Genomic DNA, 24,432 nt, shown 5'->3' with positions numbered 1-24,432 from the left:
TATTAGAGTAAACTCTAAGGAACATAGTGTGTATGTGGATCTATTCAGAACATCCAAAACCTTATCATCAAATGATGGGTGGAAGCATAAAGCATTGTCTCACTTGTTATTCATTTTGAAAAAATATTTTTTCAAGTGTTAAAAGTTGGACAATGTGCAATTGAAGGTTCTTGTTCAACACAATTTACTTTGAATTAACATCTTGGATTTTAATTGTTCATGAGGTTATTACATCCACTACACCTTTGATCCAAAAGAAATGACCTTTCATTGAAATTTGAAAACTAAAAGTAAAGTCCTTCAAAAATTGACCTTCAACCAATTTTTTTTTGTATATGAGGATGATTTAACATGACCTTTGATTGAAGGTGGGATTTTAAATAATTTTCATTGAATGATCCTTCATTAGAAGGTGTCAATGTTGCACTTTATCTTCCTTTATTGTATTTGTTAACTTCTGTTGAATAAAAGTTTTGATTCTAGCAATATTTTCCATTATCACAAAATTGTATCACACAAGGTTTTACAGCAATGTAGCACTTCAACTAAGCTTTCCAAAAATTAGGTTTTGATATTTTTTATTTAATTATTATATTTATTTTATATTTCCTAATCAACATAGATTTTTTTTTCCTTGTCAAGACCTATATTTGATACATATAAAAAATAAAAAATAATGGGAAAAAACATAAGAATACAACTACTCTTTGTACTCTTATTTAAAAAAATAATAACTAATCTCATTTAAAAATTAATAATAGTATTCTTATAATAGTTTACATAAATAAAAGTGTACAAAAAATTATGTCTTCCTTAGACACTAATAATACTAATGATGTTATTATTGTTGGAGGCAAATGGCGGCGATTGAAGGCAATAGGAGTGGCAGTGGCTGTAGGAGTAGGGATGTCAATGTGCGAAGTTTGGGCGTTTAGGCCACAAAGATTGGTTCATGGAGCGATGAAGTAGATATTCCCTTTCCCATTGAAGTAAGGAGGTTGCAACCCACTCAAAAACTAACTAATTCTGGGAGAGCAGACAAGTTCCATGGAGACATTACGGATGAATTATGGAAATCCGTATTCGAGTGGCAACTAGTGCACTATTGACTTGCATAAATGGAAGGAAAATGGTTTCATTTGGAATAACAAAGGTTGGTATCGCAAGGCCAAGTATCCTGCTTCCGAGTTCCCCTAAAACTGGCAACCATCACCTGAACCTAGCATCCACGAAGCGGTAATCGAGAGAGGCAATCCACATTCTGAACCCTATCTGGTCCCTCCAAAATCTCATGATAATTTCCAAATGTGGAATGGGCGCATCAGGAAAGATAACTCTAGGGCGGACCATGACAGGTTTTGGAGATCTAACTTTCATCCTAAAAATCGAAACCCTTGGTCGAATCGAGGGGGAAACACTGATTTTTGAAGACGGACCTTTCTCCCCCATCGTCCCCGTCATCCTAAATGGGTAAGAAAAAATTCAAGACCTACTATCTTTTTGGATGAAAATAAAATTAATTCTTCTAGGTCAAATTTTCTTGAGTTTTTCTTTTTCATCAAGTGGGGTGGTGGAAAATGAGTTAAGGGCAACTTTGAATCCTGGTGTAGAGCACAATGGGGAAAGGATATTAACATCAATATTCTCCCAAATGACTTCTATATGATTGAATTTATGAGCAATGAGAAGAAATGGCAAGCTAAAAACAAAGGTCCATATTATCTTGGATGACATTGAAGTCCACATCATTGAATGGCAGCCCAATTTCAATCCCCAGACTCATGTATGAACGGATAGTAAGGTATGGATAAGATTCTACAACTATCCCTCATATTACTGGCACATTGATGTCATTAAGAATATATGCAAAGACCTTGGCACATTTGTATCGATTGATGACATTTTGGAGGACAAAATATGGGGAAGCTTCCTTAGAATATGCATTAGCACAGATCAAATCACCAAGAGCCCCGGTGAAGTTAAAATTATTGGTGCTGAGAAGTTCTAGATCCAAAAGATTGATAGATAAGATCAGTTGCATATTTGCCCTAAATGCTTCTCCTTGGATCACGCTGGCTTAGGTTGTGATGTTTTGGCTACGATACAGAGAAGTTATTCCTCTATGCAATCTCCTATGGAAGAAAAACTGCAACCGGAACCTCCTATCTCCATTGATACCGGGGAGGATATTTGTAACGAAATTCATGATAATGAGAATATTCCATTGACTGAGGAAACTCCTTTGAACATAGCTCCTCCCTCCTCTGATCAAAGTGAGAGCCAACAAGATCTTCTCATGCTTCTAGAAAAGAGTACAACCTTACAAGCAGATATTGAATCCAAATTACAGATTCGCTACAACCCTCTCCTCTTGACACTGGGAGTCAACTAGTAATTGAAGATTGCAAAATTCACACTCAGGAAAAGGAGGCTAGAAATCTAGGGAAGATGGGAGATAATATTTTCTCTTCGCTAGGTATTGAATTCGAAGATGGTGAAATTGAGTCTTCCTCCTCGGAGTGGGAAGAAGAATTTGAACCAGACTTTGATCTTATATTGGAGGATTCCACAAAAGGTTTTGGGAAGTCGGATTCAACCATTGACAAACCAAACTTTAAGCCAAAAGGAGTGCGGGGGTGCAAGTCAAAAAAAATAGTGCTAGCAATTGCTAATGCAGCTAGTGGTCAAACCAAACTTAATTTAGGGAAGGGAAATGCCCTTCCCCAGGACCAATAAAACTTTTATCTTGGAATGTCAGGGGCATCAATGCCTCTGACAAATGGCGCTTGATTAAGTGCCAGATGGATGACACCAAAGGAGATATTTGGCTACTACAAGAGACTAAATGGAGTAAGGTTGAGATTGATGCAAAAATGAGAGTTTGGTAATAGTGGAATGGTCTGTTTAGACAATCGGATGGAGCCTCTGGTGGCTTGGGAATCATCTGGAATCCCATGAATGTTAGGATCTCTCTTGTTGGGGAAGATAAGTATTGGAAACATTGTCTGGTAACTATCCTAGGACGAAATGAGAATTTCAATCTTTAATGTTTATGGACCATCTTCTGCTGGTTATAAACTTGCTCTCTGGGATCTTTTAACCATCAGACTTTGCAGTATTACCAAAGCAGTTGTGTGGTTGTTGGGGACTTCAATGCGATCCTTTCTGGCGATGAAAAAAGTGGGGGCATTCAGAGGACTGGTATGGCCCAAAAGGATTTTTTGGAATTTGTTGAGAAGAATCACCTAATAGACATTTTTCCTAAAAATGGAGTTTTCACATGGACAAACAAGAGATCAGGTTTTACTAAAATTGCTGAATGGCTAGACCGCTTTCTTGTCATTGGTGATTGGCTAGGACAAAATCTTGTATTAGAGTCATCGATTCTCCTGCTTATTGGATCAAATCACTACCCGATCTGTCTAGAGGTCACCAAGGGACAATCAGAGGGAGGTACTCCTTTCCAGTTTGAGAAAATGTGGTTTAGAGTGCCTGAGCTATATGAACTTATATCTGTTTGGTGGAATGAACCAATTCTAGGGAACAATTCGAGATTATTCATACTCAATAAGAAGCTCAAGTATATTAAGGTTCAAATCAAAGAATGGAATAGGAGCCATTTCAAGAATATTCATATGGACAAATTAAGAATTAAGGCTGAGTTGGAAGAAAAAACCAATTCTGTTATTACTTCAGGAATGAATGAGGATTTATTTAACAAACAAAATTCCCTCAAATCTGATCTAAATGAAATCCTTCAGTGTGAGGAAATCCATTGGCGACAAAAATCAAGGGAGTTATGGCTTAAGGAAGGTGACAGAAACAACAAATTCTTCCATAGATCGGCCATTGCCATTCGCAATAGAAACAAAATATCGGAGATTAAGAGACTGGATGGTGTCATTGTCAAGAACTATGAGGACATTATGCAGGAAGCTGTAAGATTCTTTGAATCATTATTGAATGGTGGTCACCAGAATGATCATGAAGCAAGAGCCAGAATTCTTAACTCAATCCCATCCATAATATCTAATAGTCAAAATACAGCTCTCTGTAATCCTATTTCAATTGATGAAGTAAGGAAAATTACCTTCTAGCTGAATCCTGATAAGACTCCTAGCCTTGATGGCTTCCCTGCAGCTTTCTTCCAATAATTCTGGGATATCATCGCTCGAGATCTACACCTAGCAGTAGAAGAATCAAGAAATAAAATGACTATGCTAGGTGCTATTAATCACACCTTTTTGGCTTTAATCCCGAAAAAGAAAAACCCTCAACAAATGAGTGATTTTAGACCCATTGCTTTATGCAACATGGTCTACAAGATTGTAACAAAGATCATAGCCAACAGATTGAAGCCCCTCCTTAAACACATCATATCGGATGAACAAAGTGGTTTTTCCCCTGAAAGATCCATTGTGGAAGGCATTATCATTGCCCATGAAACGCTTCACACGGCTAGGAAAACCAAGGATTCCTGCATGATTTTAAAACTGGACATTCTGAAAGCTTATGATATGGTGGACATGGGTTTCTTAATTGATGCATTAAATAAATTTGGTTTTTGCAAGGAATGGATCACATGGGTCATGAGTTGTTTATCATCCCCCAAATTCTCTGTTTTGGTTAATGGCTCATCTCATGGCTTCTTTTCCATGTCAAGAGGAATATGACAAGGTGATCCAATGCCACCTTTTTTGTTTATCATAATGGTTGAAGCCTTAGGTCAATCAATAAGAGCTCTTCAACAAGATGATCGATGGATTGGAGTCAATGTGGCAACGGGGGTTGAAAAAACTAGGGTATGTGCAGGATCATGGTGTGCCAAAACAGGCCCTTGAGTGGCAATGAAATTTCAAAAAATCAGACTTTTGCAACTTGACATGAAAAATTGAGTAAGTTATGAACATTATTTTTAAAATATGTAAGAACAAAATCTATAGAAAATTGAATGTAGTTTCTAAGCTACTAGTTGTTTTTTGAAAAAAAAAAATCTATTTGATGAAAATTTCAAATTTCAATGCAGTGGTACAAAAATTTCAAGAAAAAAGATAAGAAGTAGGTGTATGTCTGACCACCCTAATCACAATCAAATCATAATATTTTTTTTATAAGATTTATAATATAAGTATTAGACTCATGTCTGGATGTGACACATATTTTTTTATAATTTTTTATAAAGTAAATAATTATTTATGAATTTTTTACTACAACTTTTCATAAATTCAGAAACTCCTACGTTTGACCACCTTAACTTGGTCAGATGAAGCATAGGATGTGACACATGTTTCAGATTCAAAAAATGTTATGCGGTTTGAAAGTTATGAGTATTTTTCAATCAGTCTATCAATCAGGACTTTTGTCAGAATTCAATTAGAAAATAGATAATAATTATTTATTAAAGTCTAAATAAGACAAGCCTTATATTGTTGGAAAGCTGAGAACATCCTTAAAAAACCCTTTTTGTTTTATCAATTTTGGCTATAAAAAAAGTCGTCAACCACAAGTGTAAAGTCTGGAAAATCAAGGAATACTGAAAAACACGTTTTTTCAGTTGACTTTCCAGGCTTGTCACTTCCAAGCCAAATCCCAAAGCAAACCTGAACCAAAATATGGAGGGAAAAATTTATGTTTTAAAATTAGATATTGGATAAAATCGGATATCGGATAAAATCGGATATCCGATTTTTGAAAAAATAAAAAAATACATTTTAGTAAATTGGGCATAACTTTTGCATTTTATATCGAAATTTTGATTTTTTTACAGGGGTTGGAAAGGTAATTAAGAGCTCTATGATATGGAATAGGTATATTTTCAATTATTTGTTTTAAAAAATAATTATAATTCATTTAAATTCATCCTTCATTTTTAAAACATAAAAAACTCATGACTTTTTCATATGATTTCCCTATTGCATGAATTTTTGTAACAATCATCTCAAAATAAACTAAATAAGTAATTAATTAATAATAGAAAATTTATGAATTTTATTGAGTTCGATAAATTTTGGTAAACCATGTTATCTATGTTTGTTCCTTTCTCTGCCTCTCTCTCCTAAACCTATCACACCACCTATTTGTTTCTTCCTCCCTCTCTTTTGTCCATATTTATACATCTCTCCCTAGACCTATATCTCTAACTATCAATGAATACCTCATTAAATATCTCAAGCTCTACAAGTTACTTATATTTCTACCTCTTCATAATTTCCTCCTCTATGTGACTCTCTCATCCCTAAGATCTAGACTAGTTTCTCTGCATTTCATTCTCATCTCTAGCAACAAAATTCAGAGAGGACAAGGAGAGGTGTAGGGAAGTATCAAAAAAAGGAGAGGGGGAGAGAGGTGAGAAGGAGATATTAATTGGGGGGAAGAGAGAGTGTGAGAGAGATAGAGCTATAGGTAATTAGGTGGAAGGCGAAGAGAGAGAGGGAGGGGGTGATTGGGGTGAAGAGAGAATGAGAGGGAGAGTTTGAGATTATTAGGGGGTAGGAGGAGAGGGGGAGAGGGGAAAGTATCAACAAAGAGAGAAGAGAGATGGGGATAGAGGTGAAGAGAGACATAGACAGTAATTAGGGGGTGGGTAGAGGGGGAGAGGGAAGTATCTATAAACCCATAGGAGGAGAGAGGTGATCAAGGGTAATTAAGGAAAAGAAATAATGTGAGAGAGAATATGGTGTCCTAAAGGGTCATATGGTGTCTCATGAACCTTTAGGACACCATATGACACCTTAGGACACCATATGATGTTGTTATAAGTCTTATGGTGTCCTAAGGGGTCATATGGTGTTCTATGAGCCTTTAAGACACCATATGGTGTCATTACAAGTCGTATGGTGTGTTAAGAGGTCATATGGTATCCTATGACCCCTTAGGATACCATATGACCCCTTAGGTATTGTTAGGGGTCATATTGTGTCTGAACGGGTCATATGGTGTTGTTGGGGGTTGTATGGTGTGCTAAGGGGTCATATTGTGTCCTAAGGGGTCACAAGACATCATATGACCCCTTAGACACCATATGATCCATTAGGTTTTGTTAGGGCTAATTCTATGTCCCAAGAGGTGATATGGTGTCCCATGACCCTTTAGGACACCATATGACCCCTTGGGACATCATATGGTGTCGTTATGGGTCTTATGGTGTCCTAAGGGGTCATATGGTGTCCTAAAACCCCTTAGGACACCATATGACCCCTTAGGACATTATATGACCCCTTAGGATACCATATGATACGTTGGGACACCATATGATATCGCAAGGAGTTGTATGGTGTCCTAAGGGGTCATATGGTGTCCTATGAACCCTTACGATAATATATGACCCATTAGGTGTCATCAGGGGTCTTATTGTGTCCTAATGGGTCATATGGTGTCGTATGACCCCTTAGGACACCATATGCTTGGAGACAATATGGTGCTATGGGTCGTATGGTGTCCTATGACACCTTAGGACACCATATGACCCCTTAGGATACCATTTAGTGTTGTTATGTGTTGTATGGTGTCCTATGACCCCTTAAGTGTCATTAGGGTTATTTTATGTCCTAAGGGGTCGTATTGTGTCCTAAGGGGTCATACGGTGTCCTATGACCCCTTAGGACACTATATGATATCGTTAGTGGTCATATTATGTCCTAAGGGGTCATATTGTGTCTTATGACCCCTTAGGACACCACATGGTGTCATTATGGGTCGTATGGTCTTCTAAGGGGTCATATGTTATTCTATGACCCCTTAGGACACCAATTTTATGTTGTTATGGGTCGTATGGTCTCCTAAGGGGTCATATGGTGTCCTATGACCCCTTAGGACACCATATGGTTTCATTATGCATCATATGGTTTCCTAAGGGGTCATATGGTGTCCTATGACCCCTTAGGACACCATATGGTGTCATTATGGGTGGTATGGTGTGCTAAGGGGTCATATGGTATCTTATGACCCCTTAGAACACCATATGACCCCTTAGGTATCGTTAGGTGTCATTTTGTGTCGTTAGGGGTCATATGATGTCCTATGACTCCTTAGGACACAATATGACCCCTTAGGTGTTGTGAGGGGTCATATTGTGTCCTAACAAGTCATATAGTGTCCTACGACCCCTTAGGACACCATGTGGTGTCGTTTGGGATTGTATGGTGTGCTAAGGGGTCATATTGTGTCCTAAAGATTCCTAGGACATCATATAACCTCTTAGGACACCATATGACCCCTTAGATATCGTTAGGGGTGATATGGTGTCTCATGACACCATATGACCCCTTAGGACACCATATCATGTTGTTATGGGTCTTCTTATGTTCTAAGGGGTTATATGGTGTTCTAAGGGGTCATATGGTTTTATATGACCCCTTAGGATACCATATGACACCTTAGGACACCATATGGTGTCGTAAAGGGTCATATTATGTTCTATGGGGTTATATGGTGTTCTATGGGGTCATATGGTTTTATATGACCCCTTAAGACACTATATAATGTTGTTAGGGGTCATATTATGTCCTAAGGGGTCATATTATGTCTTATGACCCCTTAGGACACCACATTGTGTCATTATATGTCGTATGGTGTTCTAAGGGGTCATATGGTATTCTATGACCCTCTAGGATATCATATTATGTTGTTATGGGTTGTATGGTCGCCTAATGAGTCATATAGTGTCCTATGACCCCTTAGGACACCATATGTTGTCATTATGTGTCGTATGGTGTCCTAAGGGGTCATATGGTATTATATGACCCCTTAGGACACCATATGATCCCTTAGGACACCATATGGTGTCATTAGGGGTCGTATGGAGTGCTAAGGGGTCATATGGTGTCCTATGACCTGCACACAATATGACCCCTTAGTACAGCATAAAGTGTCCTTAGGGGTCATATAGTGTCCTATGACCCCTTAGGTGTTGTTAGGGGTAATATTATGTCCTAACGGGTTATATGGTGTCCTACAACCCCTTAGGACACCATATGGTGTCGTTAGGGGTTGTATGGTGTGCTAAAGGGTCATATTTTGTTCTAAAGGTTCCTAGGACATCATATAACTCCTTAGGACACCATATGACCCCTTAGGTATCGTTAGGTGTAATATTGTGTCCTAAGGAGTCATATGGTGTCTGATGACACCATATGACCCCTTAGGATACCATATCGTGTGGTTATGGGTCTTCTTGTGTTCTAAGGGGTCATATGGTGTTATATGACTCATTAGGATACCATATGACCCCTTAGGAAACCATATGGTGTCGTAAAGGGTGGTATGGTGTTGCAAGGTGTCGTATGGTGTCCTAAGGGGTCATATGGTGTTCTATGACCCCTTAGGACACTATATGACGTTGTTAGGGGTCATATTATGTCCTAAGGGGTAATATTATGTCTTATGACCCCTTAAGACACCACAAGGTGTCGTTATGGGTCGTATGGTGTTCTAAAAGGTCATATGGTGTTCTATTACCCTCTAAGACACCATATTATGTTGTTGTGGGTTGTATAGTCCTCTAAGGGGTTTTATGGTGTCCTATGACCCCTTAGGACAACATATAGTGTCATTATGTATCGAATGGTGTCCTAAGGGGTCATATGGTGTTCAATGACCCGTTAGGACACCATATGACTCCTTAGGACACCATATGGTGTCATTAGGGGTCATATGGTGTGCTAAGGGGTCAAATGGTGTCCTATGACCCCTTAAAACACCACATGGCGTCGTTATGGATTGTATGGTGTTCTTAGGGGTTATATGGTGTTATATGACCCTCTAAGACACCATATTATGTTGTTATGGGTTGTATGGTCCTCTAAGGGGTCATATGGTGTCCTATGACCCCTTAGGACACCATATAGTGTCATTATGCATCGTATGGTGTCCTAAGGGGTCATGTGGTGTTCTATGACCCCTTAGGACACCATATGACTCCTTAGGACACCATATGGTGTCATTAGGGGTCATATGGTGTGCTAAGGGGTCAAATGGTGTCCTATGACCCCTGAAGACACCACATGGTGTCATTATGGGTCGTATGGTGTTCTAAGGTGTCATATGGTGTTCTATGACCCTCTAAGACACCATATTATGTTATTATGGGTTTTATGGTCCTCTAAGGGGTCATATGGTGTCGTATGACCCCTTAAGACACCATATAGTGTCATTATGCATCGTATGGTGTCCTAAGGGGTCATATGGTGTTCTATGACCCCTTAGGACAACATATGACTCCTTAGGAAACCATATGGTGTCATTAGGGGTCATATGGTGTGCTAAGGGGTCAAATGGTGTCCTATGACACCTTAGAACACCATATGACCCCTTAGGTATCGTTAGGTGTCATTTTGTGTCGTTAGGGGTCATATGGTGTCCTATGACCCCTTAGGACACAATATGACCCCTTAAGACACCATATAGTGTTGTTAGGGGTCATATGGTGTCCTATGACCCCTTACGACACAATATGACCCCTTAGGTGTTGTTAGGGGTCATATTGTGTCCTAACGGGTCACATGGTGTCCTACGACCCCTTAAGACACCATATAGTGTCGTTAGGGGTCATATGATGTCCTATGACCCCTTACGACACAATATGACCCCTTAGGTGCTGTTAGGGGTCATATTGTGTCCTAATGGGTCACATGGTGTCCTACGACCCCTTAGGACACCATATGGTGTTGTTAGGGGTTGTATGGTGTGCTAAGGGGTCATATTGTGTCCTAAAGGTTCCTAGGACATCATATAACCCCTTAGGACACCATATGACCCCTTTGGTATTGTTAGGGGTCATATTGTGTCCTAAGGGGTCATATGGTGTCTCCTGACACCATATGCCCCTTGGGACACCATATCATGTTGTTATGGGTCTTCTTGTGTTATAAGGGGTCATATTGTGTTGTATGACCTTTTAGGATATGAAATGACCCCTAAGGTGTTGTTAGGGGTCATATTGTGTCCTAACGGGTTATATGGTGCCCGACGACCCCTTAAGACACCATATGGTGTCATTAGGGGTTGTATGGTATGCTAAGAGGTCATATTGTGTACTAAAGGTTCCTAGGACATCATATAACCTCTTAGGACACCATATGACCCCTTAGGTATCATTAGGGGTCATATTGTTTCCTAAGGGGTCATACGGTGTCTCATGACACCATATGACCCCTTAGGACACCATAGCATGTCATTATGGGTCTTCTTGTGTTCTAAGGGGTCATATGGTGTTATATGACCCCTTAGGATACCGTATGACCCCTTAGGATACCATATGACCCCTTAGGACACCATATGGTGTCGTAAAGGGTGGTATGATGTTGTATGGTGTCCTAAGGGGTCATATGGTGTCCTATGACCCATTGGGACACTAGATGACGTCGTTAGGGGTCATATTATGTCCTAAGGGGTAATATTGTGTCTTATGACCCCTTCAGACACTAGATGGTGTCGTTATGGTTCGTATGGTGTTCTAAGGGGTCATATGGTGTTCTATGCCCCTCTAGGACACCATATTATGTTGTTATGGGTCATATGGTCTCCTAAGGGGTCATATGGTGTCCTATGACCCCTTAGGACACAATATAGTATCAATATGCATCGTATGGTGTCCTAAGGGGTCATATGGTGTTCTATGACCCCTTAGGACACCATATGGTGTCATTAGGGGTTGTATGGTGTGCTAAGGGGTCATATGGTGTCCTATGACCCCTTAGAACACCATATGACCCCTTAGGTATCGTTAGGTGTCATTTTGTGTCGTTACATGTCATATGGTCTCCTATGAACCCTTAGGACACAATATGACCCCTTAAGACACCATATAGTGTCGTTAGGTGTCATATGGTGTCCTATGACCCCTTAGGACACACTATGACCCCTTAGGTGTTGTTAGGGGTCATATTGTGTTGTAACGGGTCATATGGTGTCCTACGACCCCTTAGGACACCATATGTGTCATTAGGGGTTGTATGGTGTGCTAAGGGGTCATATTATGTCCTAAAGGTTCCTAGGACATCATATAACCCCTTAGGACACCATAAGACCCTTTAGGTATCGTTAGGGGTCATATTGTGTCCTAAGGGGTCATATGGTGTCTCCTGACACCATATGACCCCTAAGGACACCATATCGTATCGTTATGGGTCTTCTTGTGTTATAAGGGGTCATATGGTGTTATATGACCCCTTAGGACACCATATGGCATTGTAAGGGATCGTATGGTGTTATAAGGGGTCATATGGTGTCCTATGACCCCTTATGACACTATATGACCCCTTAGGTGTCATCATGGGTCGTATTGTGTCCTAATTGGTCATATGACATTCTTTGACCCCTTAAGATACCATATGACCCCTTGGGACACTATATGGTGTTATGGGTCATATGGTGTCCTAAGGGGTCATAGGACACACCATATGACCCCTTAGGACACAATATGACCCTTTAGGATGCCACATTGTGTCATTAGGGGTTGTATGGTGTCCTAAGGGGTCATTTGGTGTCTTATGACCCCTTAGGACACCATATGGTGTCATTAGGGGTCTTATTGTGTCTTAAGGGGTCATATGGTGTTTTATGACCCCTTATGACACCATATGACCCCTTAGGAGACCATATGGTGTCATTAGTGGTCATATTGTGTCCTAAGGGGTCATATGATGTTCTATGACCCCTTAGGACATGATATTATCCCTTAGGAGACCATATATACTAATTTTCAAATAAGGAGAGATATAAAGGTGAAGAGAGATGAAGAACTAAAGAGAGGGAAAAGAACTAAAGGACAAGGACATAAATAGAGATATAGATATTAAGGAGTATGAAGTGAGAGGGAGGAAAACTAAAGGACAAGGATGGATAGAAAGAGGTAGACATATCTAGATATTGAAAAGGAGAGAGGAAGATAGAGATAAAAGATGAAGATAAAGGGAGAGGGAGGTGAATAGATATAGAGAAAGAGAGAGGTAAAGACAAAGATAAATATATGAAGAGATGGAGAAAAATGGACAGAGAGGGGTAAAGAGAGAGATAAAAAAAGGAAAAGATAGAGAGATATAAAGGAAGAGAAATATCGATAGATAGAGATATATAGATAGTGCAAGAGAGTGAGAAAGAGAGATAGAGAGGGAGAGAGAAAAAGAGGAAGATATAGAGATATATAAAGGCACTATAGAGAAGGATGTGGGGAGAGAGAAAAAGATATATAAAGATCGAGTAAATACAGAGATAAAAGTAGAGAAAGGGAAAGATATTTCAAGACGGCGATAAAGGAAGAGACAGAGAAGTAGATTAATCATGTATAGAGGAATATGTATAAAGATAGAGGAACATATAAAAAAAAGATATTGATAGGGAAAGAGATGGATATGTGAAGATGGAGATAGAGATAGATATGGATAGAACATGATAGAGAGAGTAAGATAAATGGAGGGAGAGATGGAGTGAATAAGTGAGATTTAGAGATAATGAAATATAAATATACATGAAGATAGATCTATAGGGATATAGAGAGAGAGGGGACAAGATAGGGAGAGAAAGGAGGTGATAGAGACAAGTAATATATAAGTATAGGTAGGATAAGGTAAAGGAGGGAGATAAATAGAGAGGAGAGATTATTAGAGGGAAATATAGAAATAAGGAGTGACAATGATGGAGTGGGAGAGGAAGAGATATGAATAGAAAGATGGAGATATATGCAGAGATGCATGTAACTTGAGAATTTATTTATCTACATGGAATGAGAAAATAAGTGACATAAGTAGAGATCAAAGAGATATATAAAATATATTATATAAGTATAGGTAGACACGTGATAGATAAAGGAGGTGATAGGAAAAAAAATGAGACTTTGTATGCAAAATTTGTGAATATTTAAAGTTTTAAAATTGAAGGACTAACTTTAAATGATTATAATTAATTTTTGGTCTATAAAATCATCAAAATACCTCATCCATTTTATAGGTCTATGAATTACCTTTCCAACGCTTGTAAAAAATCAAAATTTTGATAAGAAACGCAAAAGTTATGGCCATTTTACTAAACTATATTTTTTATGTTGATAAAATCGGATATCCGATTTGAAAAGTATGATATCACAATAGTGACATCACAATGGTGACATCACAATAGTGACATCACAAATTGGATATCTGATATTATTGGATATCCGATATTATCAGATATCCAATTTGGTTTGGTATTACCAAACCAAATTCAAATTTCGCCCGACTCAAACAAAAAGTCAAAGTGGATTTTGGCATGTTTGGAAAGGTTGAAAGCACATTTTTTTCTCTATTGCCACTTTTTGGCCCCCCTTGATCTTGCACATACCCACTACTCACTTGCAATTTGCCGATGATACCATTCTATTTGTCTTGGCTTGTAGGAGAGAGACAAGGACAATTAAATCATGCCTTAATGATTACTATATGGATTCCGAGCAGAAAATCAATTAGCACAAATTTGAAGTGTTTTTTGTCAACACTCTGATTAACTTACAAGGTGCCTTATCAAGGATTCTTAATCTCCTGGAGTTGCAAACTTCTCAGGGAAATTTCTTGGAACCCCCCTCTTCATTGGCAGTAACAAAACTTGCTATTGGAAGCATCTTATTGATAAGTGCAAATCCAAGCTTGCAAATTGGAAAGGCAAGTGGTTATCCATTTCTGGGAAACTCACTATGATAAAATCTGTCCTCTCCGCGCTACCCATTTTTTCCATGGCATGTCTGAGATTATCGATGGAAATTGAAGATGAATTGATCTCTATAATGAGAAATTTCCTTTGGAATGGATTGGATGACAAAGGGAAATTTCCTCTGGTAGCTTGGAAAAAGATCTGCCAACCAAAAAAGGCAGGGGGTGCTAGCATCCAACAAAATTCGATTATGAATTTAGCTATGGGTACTAAATTGGTTTGGGAAATTTGCAGTGGTGGTAAACAAAAATGGGCAAGGATTCTAAAACATAAATATTTGGACTCCCTGGAGCCAAAAAGGATTCTCACTATAAACAAGCCCCCCAGAGGTTCGGCCATCTGGAATTTTATTGTGGAAAACAGGGAAATCATAAGTGATCAGGTTACCTAGGATGTCAGGAATGGAAAGGATGCCTCCTTTTGGATTGATTCTTGGGCTAGTGAAGCTACCTTATGTCTCAACCCTTCTCTGCAACCTATTATGGTATAAACTTGTCGCCTCTGGGGTCACAATATCTGTGATTATGGTTATCCTATCCAAGAAAATGGCATTGCTAAGTGGAAATGGAACTCCTTGGATCCCTTGGACTTGGATCAACACCAGAAAGACTTCTTTGTCGACATTCTCAGCAAAAGGGTTATTTTCCCTTCCCCTGAAAAGGACATTATTAGGTGGTGTGTTTCCTTTGATGGTAAATACAAGGTATGTTTTGGTTACAAATTGAAAGAAGCGGCTATAAATAAAAAAAATTGGCCTGTTAGTCTTTTTTGGCACCAACATCTCCTACCCAAAGCAGGTTCATTTTCCTGGCTGGCTTGTCAAAAAAAGATTCTAACTAAAGAAAGGCTCTATTCAGTGGGTATCAATGGACCCAGTAGATGCATTTTATGTCAAGAGAAAGAAGAAATTGAGGATCATCTACTTCTCCATTGCAAGTTCTCCAGTCACTATTGGTGGCATTTCATGGGAAAATTGAGAATCTTTGGCCCCTTCCCATCAGGGTTGGATGAGTGGTTTCTACAATGGCCTAAACCAGCAAGAAAGACTATATTTGCTGATTTACTTTATATTTTACCATCTCTTCTGATTTGGGAAATTTGGAAAGAAAGGAATCACAGAATTTTCTAGGGTAAAGAGATGAGCTTAACGTCTCTATGTGGGAAAATTGAGAACCATCTGACTGAGCTCCTCAATGAGGCTTCTCAATCTAAATCATTATAGAAAAATATATATACAGACTGGGATTGGAAGATTAAGCTAGCACTTCCAAATCTACTCATTCCACCTCTTTTTGGCAAGGGATCCCCGATGGATCATATCAATCCAAGATTGGGTGTTAAATGGGAAGCACCAGAGACTGGATGGTGTAAGGTAAATTTTGATGGTGCTTCTATAGGAAACCCAGGTCAAAGTGGTATTGGGTGTATATTGAGGAACTCTGATGGTATCTGTATAAAAGAAATCTCTGAAAAGATTGGAGTTTCCACTAACAATGAAGTTGAATTTAGAGCGGCTTTAAGAGGACTGCGGCTAGGGAAGGAGCTTGGGGTGTAGATAATTCATCTAGAGGGAGACTCATTAAATGTGGTTAATGCAGTCTATTGTAACAACACCCCTAGTTGGCACCTTAACCAGTGGCTTCAACTGATTCTCGTGCTGCTAGCCACCTTTGATGAATTTCGGATTAGCCACATCTATAGGGAAGGAAATGGAGAGGCTGATAGACTCTCTAAAATGACAATAACCGATGGTGACCCCCCCTAGGCACTCTAATTGGGTCTTTTTGACTAGTTTTTTACCCCAAATGAGCTTCCACTAGTTGATATGGCCCGATTATCTTGCGAGTAGCGGTGCTTTCCGGTTGAGTTTGTCGGTTGTGGTCTCAACTGATTGTCTTCTCCATCCAGTTGATATATTTATCTAATTAGCCTCTCGGTGATGGTGCTAACTGGTAGTATTGCCTCCACTGGTTGATATGGACTCCCTACTATCTAACTGATGGTGGCCGGTGCTCATCGGTTGAGTTACTTGCCGGTTGCATTCTCCATTTCTCCTTTCGGTTGATATTTTTCTCCGATTGAACTATTGGTTGTGGAGCAAACTAGTGCGTTGCCTCCCCGGTTGCCACTATATTTTTACTTAACCTAATGGTCATGGCTCTCGGTGGATAGATCGACCAATTGTTTTGTTCACCAGTTAAGGTTTCTTCTTGTCACCGAGGCGTGACTCCCTACCATCATTATTGGTCTATGTCGGTTTGCGTCCCATGGCAATTGGACATGTGTGTACTTATAATTGATATCTAGTTACGACTAGATCCTTTCAGGATATGCATATAATTACTTCATGGATAAAGTTGATCGACATTAAGTTGACGAGCTTTGGCTCATAAGGTGTTTGGACACTGTCATTTCACACGTGTGTATTCAATTGGCATGAACTACTTGCTTGCGGCTCGTATCCCTTGGTTTGATAACTTGCTATTTAACAATGGAATCCCCTCATTTTTCCATCAAACATTTGTATTCTTCACTCGGTGACTTGCTATGGAGACCCCAATTCTCCTTGAAGCTATTTGTTGACAGATGGCCTTCTTGGGCGAAATCACTGACAAACATCTACAGGAGGTCCTCTACTCTCGACACCCTCTTATGCTTCACAACCTTAAAAGGATACTGGGGAAGGAATTCCTTATGGCTTATCATAGGTACAGAGACAATGCCGATATCCCAGCCTTTTTCCTGCAATGGTGATATATATGGGGACTAGCAAGCAGAGAGCGAAGCTTTTAACTCAAATGGTGTTTAAACACCACCTGCTGGGGGAAATTGATGTCACGTTGGACAATATTGATGCCAACCTGAGAATATCGCTTCCCCAAAATTACTATATGTCCTTGGGCAACGGGGCGGAGGTGCGAAAGTTAGTGATTGTGAACTCTCTGGACTTTGATGCTCTTCAAGAAACCTGACCTGCCATTACCAGGAATATTGAATTTCTGCTTAAGGCGGTAGGCATTCAAAATGGTTTCACATCGGAATGGAGGGAAAAATTTCTTCGAGATGAAGGGTTAGTGGGTGCAGAAGGATTTGGTATTCTGGAGAATGGAGATTTGGTTGATGGCAATGACTGGGGGTTTGGGCTTGGCGAGGAGTGGTTCCCAAATGACTACTGACTCTCTAGGGAGAAGGCAGAATCGGTGGCTCACTCGACATGTGGCACTGAATGCCCTATAATCCTGGATGCAGCTCGTGCTCCTGTGGATGATGACTCTGAAGACTCCCATTGATTCCAGTTGTCACCTCTCTCTGGTTTCTCTGCTTCTTGGTTATTGTTTTTTTTGTTTAAAGGCCTTTGTTATCTACTTCCAGTGGTTGTTGACTGGTTTTGTACTTGTCCAGCCTCCATTGCTAGTTTTTTTTGTAAAAGGAATAGAGCTAGGGTAGGAGGTTTTCTTTCCGGTTCTCCCCCCTACCACTCTCACTGAATTAGGCCTTGTATTCTCCTATTTTGATTAATACAAGGGTGATGCCCCTTTGCAGCTATTTACTTATTAAAATAAAAATTAAAAAAAAAATACTAATGATGTTTGTTTAAGAAATCATGAAAAATTTCTTATTTATGGCTCAATTTACCTATTATGGGAAAAATATTACCCAATAAAAAGTACTATAGAGTATATCAAATTTATTTTTAAAATATTTTACAGTATGTTTTTATTATTATTAAATTAGAATCTACACAATAATCACACAAACAATTGGTTTACTTTGTCTTCACATTTTTAACACCTTGCTTGCTATACTTGAGAACAAAATTAGAATTCTAATTTAATTGGCCTACTTTAACAAAAAAATAAGACACATTGATGCTTCCACCTTCAAACTTGATTTATCCTATTTGCATTATCTCTTGTCAATTATAGTGTATATCAAACAAGTATAAGGGAAATATAAGGCAATTGTCAAATGAAATGGTTAAGCCTTTCAATTTCAATTATCAATCCCAAAATTTTGGTAATCACTTAATCATTAATTAATCTAAATTAATGAATAATATATTTTTGTAGAGGAAGAAAACACACACCCCTTGCTTCTCATTTTACACCACTTTGGGATGATATCTTTGATGTGTCATTTTAACACATAATTTGGCTATTTTGTCATGCTTACTAGGCCCAATCTTAAACCTTACACTTTGATATGCATTTGTATCTATTCAAAATCTATTTGATCTTGTTTCCATCAACTTTCATATCCTAGAGTAGATTGCACTTGTGATCGTGTGTTCAAATCCACACTTATACTCCTCTTTTCAAAAATTCCATATCTCACTTGAACAAATTTCGATAATCATGGGATCTAACTACTACCTATCAGTGTAGGAGGTAAACAATTTGAATTATGTGTCTAGAGTTGTGTGTATAATAAAATCAAAATATCAGATATATCATTCACAAAGTATAAAAAGAGTCCAGACATTTTTTTTTTTCATTTTAAATAAATCATTTATCGACCCTCTCCTGATAACATTTGGACTAATAGTTGGGTTTAATCCCATAGAGATAGTGTTTGAACCCGGTAGAGATAATGATAGATAGATAATTTTAAAGTAGACCAAGTTGTTGGTGATTCTAGGGCCTAATAATGAAAATTGGAACAAGTGTGTACAAATTATCCCCAATATACCTAAACAATTAGTAGTGGAAAGGTGGGATAGGATTATCAACACCTATCAAGAATAAAAGATGAAGTAATAAACATCAATTATCAAATCACTATAATAAATTATTCATATATAAATTCATTAGTTTACACCTAAGTTCAACACTAAGTTCAAAAAGATACATTATCACCCCCCTCATCAACAAGCATTGCCACACTTAAATCTCTTTTACTAATTTATTAACTCAAGATCGAAAGTCTTGACTTAGGTGCAATGAAATCCTACACTTCAATCATTGCATGGTATGTCCCACTAATACTTCTTAGCACCACTTAGTGAAATCATTGTTTAGATATATATTAGGTGAACTCTTCATAGGTATTACAAATTTATTCTTATATAGGTTATAATCAATCCAACTATTTATGAAATCATTCAAGATAGACCTAATTGTATGTGTGATCTTGTCCCAAGCCGTTGGCTACTAAGATATAAGTCATCTTACAGTCTTTGATCCAAAATCTAGTTCAACTTCTACTATATAGATAGCTATGCCAACATTACATCAATTCAAGTCAAATTTTTAGCAATTTCAGGCTTGTAGTTTGTGTCTCTATCTCAACATCACATCAATCAAACATAAGCTTTCATTGAGTTGAACACAAGCCTTAATCTCTAACAATTTTATTTCTAGATACAAGTTTATTTGTAGTATAATTTATTTATTTTTAATTGGTTAATCAAATACATTTCAATAATTTATCTAGGGTTAAGTTCATCCCATAGTGTGATGCTTAAGTGGTGGTGGTGGTGTTGTGGCCACTAAGATTCAAACCCCTACCAAGCCATTGTGATCACAAACTCGTGTGTTTGTTGATCCAATGTTCTCATGGGTTTGAATCTCAATGTTGATGGTGTTGATGCCATGTGACTTGGCAAGTGTTCATGCATGTGCTCCATACCCTTGTTGGGTTGGTGTACTCGTAGACTTTGTTCCCCTATTGGGCTACCGTGCTCGTGGGTTTGGACTATTATGGATTCATGTCATGGATGAGGTCTCCCAATGGTAGCCCCTGGTCTAAGCAAGGCTAAAAATACAAAATTCACTAATAAATTTTTTATTTGTGGTTTTTTTATTATATTTCATTTATTTGATATTTTTAAAAGGTTACTTATTTTCTCTATAATTTTATTTTCCCACATATACTTGTTTTAATTAATAAAATTTCCATCCTATACAAAGCTCTACCTATTTTTGGGCCTATTTTGACAAAAAAAACTTAATACAATTACACTATGACAAGTGGCACACATGTGTGTTACATTTTCCTCTTTCATCAAATCCCATCCATTCCCATTCAATATCCTCTGAAGTTTCCATACATTTAATCTTTATCCTTATCCCAAACCACATTTACCTCATTATTAGCCACACTTCCATGTACATTCTTCATCTTGAGATTTTTCATTTTTTTTTTTTGTCTTAGATCAATTTTGAGATACTTAAGATTGACCCCAAAATCAAATTCTTAAAAAAAAAATTGTTGACTCCCACCCTTTTCTACTAGCCATTGGGAGCCAACTTGGTACATGTTTGTGTGACTATTTGATATGTCTTGATGTTTAAATACATTAATTTATGTAGTTAATTCACATGATTGAATAAGAGCACTCTTCCCAAATACATTTCAATTTGTAACTTAAGGCAAACATATCTACATTAGAATTAGAAATGAATCATCATTAAGACACCTAGATGTTTGAAATAGATAGCTTTGGTAAATTTACTAAAGCTATAAAGTATACCTATCAAAGGAGGGCAATTAAAGCAAAGTTGACCCTTGTAATCAAACAACATCTCTAAAATGTTTTAAATACCAGCAGTTCACACACTCACTCACTCTCTCACATGACACAGACACACACACATTTTCCTTGATCATAATCAAATCAAATTAAGAATCTATTATAACATTAAGACAACAAACATATAAAAAATATTAATGTTTAAATATTGACAATTTCATTGATTCTGACCCTACAAATATACGCTAATTTTTTTATCATTTAAATATAAATAACAAAAACTTCTAAGCTACTACGTGCAATTTAAAAATGCATATGTTGGTAAAGTCCCCACATTGACAATGCTGCACTAACCTATCACATCTCTCACATTGAAAGATTAGAGAATTGTTTAAAAATTAAATACCTGGGCCAAAAAACCTCCGATTGCTGGACCGATAATCAAACCAATTCCCCATGTGGTTGTCACCTAAAACAATAACACAAAAACCTTATGATTTTCCAGGAAACAAGTTTTGAGTAGATTGGGTATACATTTATTAATCAGAAAGTACCAATTGTTCTTTCCAGAATCAAAGGATATTTTAGTTTAAAAGTTTATTTATGAAATCAATTATGTATTAGGTAAAGTTTATTAATCAAAATGTATCAAATTGTTTATTAAGATATTCTTTACAGAATCAAAGCATATTCTAGTTTAAAAGTTTATTTCTGAAATCAATTATGTATATACAAGTTTAGATTCACATTCTGTCATTATCTAATATCTAAATATAATATAGAACGTGCTGATAGTTTACATAAAAAATATTGAATTGAATTTTTATTATCAACATTTCTGTTCAAACTCCATGATCCATGCATTTAGTTAGACCCCAAACATTAATAATAACAATCCATATGATCAAACCTAAAAAAATTCAATTAGCAATTTATAAGAACAGTGAAAGTTACCTTACTCTGATAATAGATCATAAAATTTGATCTGAAAATGATAATAACAATTCATATGAATCACATCCAAAAATAAAATAAAAAATTGACATTTGTACACTATACATACAATTGACAACCCTGCAGCGTGATGTTCCTCTCTCGATACTTCGATTGCATATGCCTGCAGGTGACCCATATTCATATGCCACACTTAATATAGTGCTTATATCAAGATAAATAGCCTTTTAAACTACATAGAATGGTCAAGGTTTGATAATATATTTATTATTATCTTGGCCAAGTTTAGATGTGAGAGACAGAATGCCCACTTACTTTTATTGTACCAATCAGTCCATTAAATGACCCAAGCAAAAATCTTGTTGAAATGGCCATCCAGTAGTTTACACTTAACCCGAACAAGGTATTCAATACGATTCTGCGTTCATATTCAGCAGATCATAATGAGAAAGTTGTGAAATATGAAAAAAACAGTATGCTTAGTTTTTTTTGTAGTGGTAATGGTGTATTATACTGACATAGAGATGGCACCAATGATAATAACAGGCTTGCGGCCATATCTATCTGCGGCAACTCCCCATACCACTGAAAACAGAAAGCGTCCCACCATGAATGATGATCCTACACAAGCAAGATGCCCACAATGAAAAAATAATTAGATTTAGTTTTTTCAAAAAAAAATGTTGTAGATTATACAAATCGGTTAGTTATTTTATAAACTCTACTGTGTCAGATAAACTTTTTAACATAATTGACGCGATACATTTTTCATGTTATGGAACAGGAAAATAGACTTTGTGATCTATTGTCAACAATAAGATACTTTAGCTAATTGAACCAGAACCCTGCCCCAGTTTTTCTAAAAAAATTTAAGGTTTGAAATTTTAAAAAAATTCAGCTTATGCATTTTCATAGAAATTGAGAGGACTCTGTTGTCTACCACCTTACTTTGCACCCTTTTAAGTTTGCTGCTTATTTTCAAGATTTCAAAGTGTGAGCTTTTATTTGCATTAACAAAAGTTCTCTCAGTCTGATGATGGATCATTGAGTATGATCCAAAATGTTAATGCAAACAAAAACTCACATAATAAAATCCAGAAACTAAACAGAAATCTTGATAGACTGTAGAAATCTAATCCTCACACCCTTTTAAATTGTTAAACAGTAAGACAAATTGATATAAAAAAATTCATTTGAACTTTCATCAATTAACAAACATATATAAAACTAACAAAATGTCTAAAAACTCAAAGCTCAAAGATTTGAAAGATGGAAGGTCAAATTAGAATTGTAAACTCACCGAGGATACCAGCATACATTGCTATATCTTCGTATCTGCTTGCTATGTTAAAATCTCTAACCTGCAAATAGCAATATAGTCACCTGTAAACTCAACTAAACTGAAATCTAGACTTTGGGAAAGTTAAACTCTGCTAGATGCATTTTTGGACTATTTTTTTTTTTTAACTTTTTCTTTCATAAAGCAATTTAGTTTCATCCCCTACCACCTTTTTGCAGCTTACCATAAAATAGAGGAAGGGAAACAATGAAGATATGGGAAGAGCTGAAAACACACAATCCAAACAAACTTTCATTAGCATGTATTTCAAAGCATAAAGAAAATCTTTCTGCTGGCTGACTATACACCATCCCCTCTAGTAATTGGTACAATAGTCACAGATTTTTCAACAAAGAAAAGCATGTATTTATATGTGCATACCATTGACAAGAACGACCATCCCAACGAAGAAAAACTCTCTGAGCGGATAACTTCTTTTCTGCGCATTTTGATGCTGTAACTTGCATGCATCGCAGCCTTCAAAGTACACAGAATTTGCTCTTCCCAGCAGAGGCTCATGCTCACTATTAGCCATTCTATTTTGGAAAAGTAGTCAAGAAAATGTCTTACTCAATCAAGAAACATATTGGATCACATAAGATGATCCGAAATGAAATGTTGATGAAATATCAACAATCCAATTTGAAAGCAACTAAATGCTATATATCTTCACTCTACTATAAAAGAACCAAGTTGGATTATCAAATTGAAAAACAACCATTCTCCATGATGAAAGTTCAGACGTAGGAGGAGAAAACATGCAGTGACCTGGATTCCCTTACAGCACTTATTTTTAAGGGATTTTTTTTTTTTCAATTGATTCAGTCTGGTTGTAGAGATATCAGTATCTATTTTTTAAATAGCCCATCCTTTGACTAGGAAAGATTCCTTCCTTCAGAATCTTTTTCACCAAACATTTTCTTAAAATAATTTTTTTTAAAGTTTTGGGCTCACGACGTGCACATCGTTTGGCCCATGCAACGTATGT

At 37.2% G+C, this 24,432-nt stretch overlaps 1 protein-coding gene across 1 annotated transcript in view; it reads right to left on the bottom strand.

The window, feature by feature from the left end:
* The window catches only part of LOC131062313 (protein ZINC INDUCED FACILITATOR-LIKE 1-like), a 96,840-nt gene extending 72,963 nt beyond the window's left edge, over positions 1-23,877 (bottom strand). Inside the window, exons 1-7 of the mRNA XM_057995948.2 lie at positions 23,826-23,877; positions 23,629-23,669; positions 23,406-23,466; positions 22,624-22,726; positions 22,421-22,523; positions 22,215-22,268; positions 21,558-21,620 (exon numbers count right to left, since the gene is read on the bottom strand). Of these exons, the coding sequence (XP_057851931.2) occupies positions 21,558-21,620; positions 22,215-22,268; positions 22,421-22,523; positions 22,624-22,726; positions 23,406-23,466; positions 23,629-23,669; positions 23,826-23,844 (444 nt within the window). The 5' untranslated portion in view covers positions 23,845-23,877. The remainder of the gene's footprint in view (positions 1-21,557; positions 21,621-22,214; positions 22,269-22,420; positions 22,524-22,623; positions 22,727-23,405; positions 23,467-23,628; positions 23,670-23,825) is intronic.
* Positions 23,878-24,432: the final 555 nt, after the last annotated feature.

The sequence above is a fragment of the Cryptomeria japonica genome, chromosome 7, assembly GCF_030272615.1.
Source record: "Cryptomeria japonica chromosome 7, Sugi_1.0, whole genome shotgun sequence".
Lineage (NCBI taxonomy): Eukaryota > Viridiplantae > Streptophyta > Pinopsida > Cupressales > Cupressaceae > Cryptomeria > Cryptomeria japonica.
The sequence above is the reverse complement of the archived record's forward strand: the minus strand, read 5'-3'. Positions and strand labels throughout refer to the sequence as shown.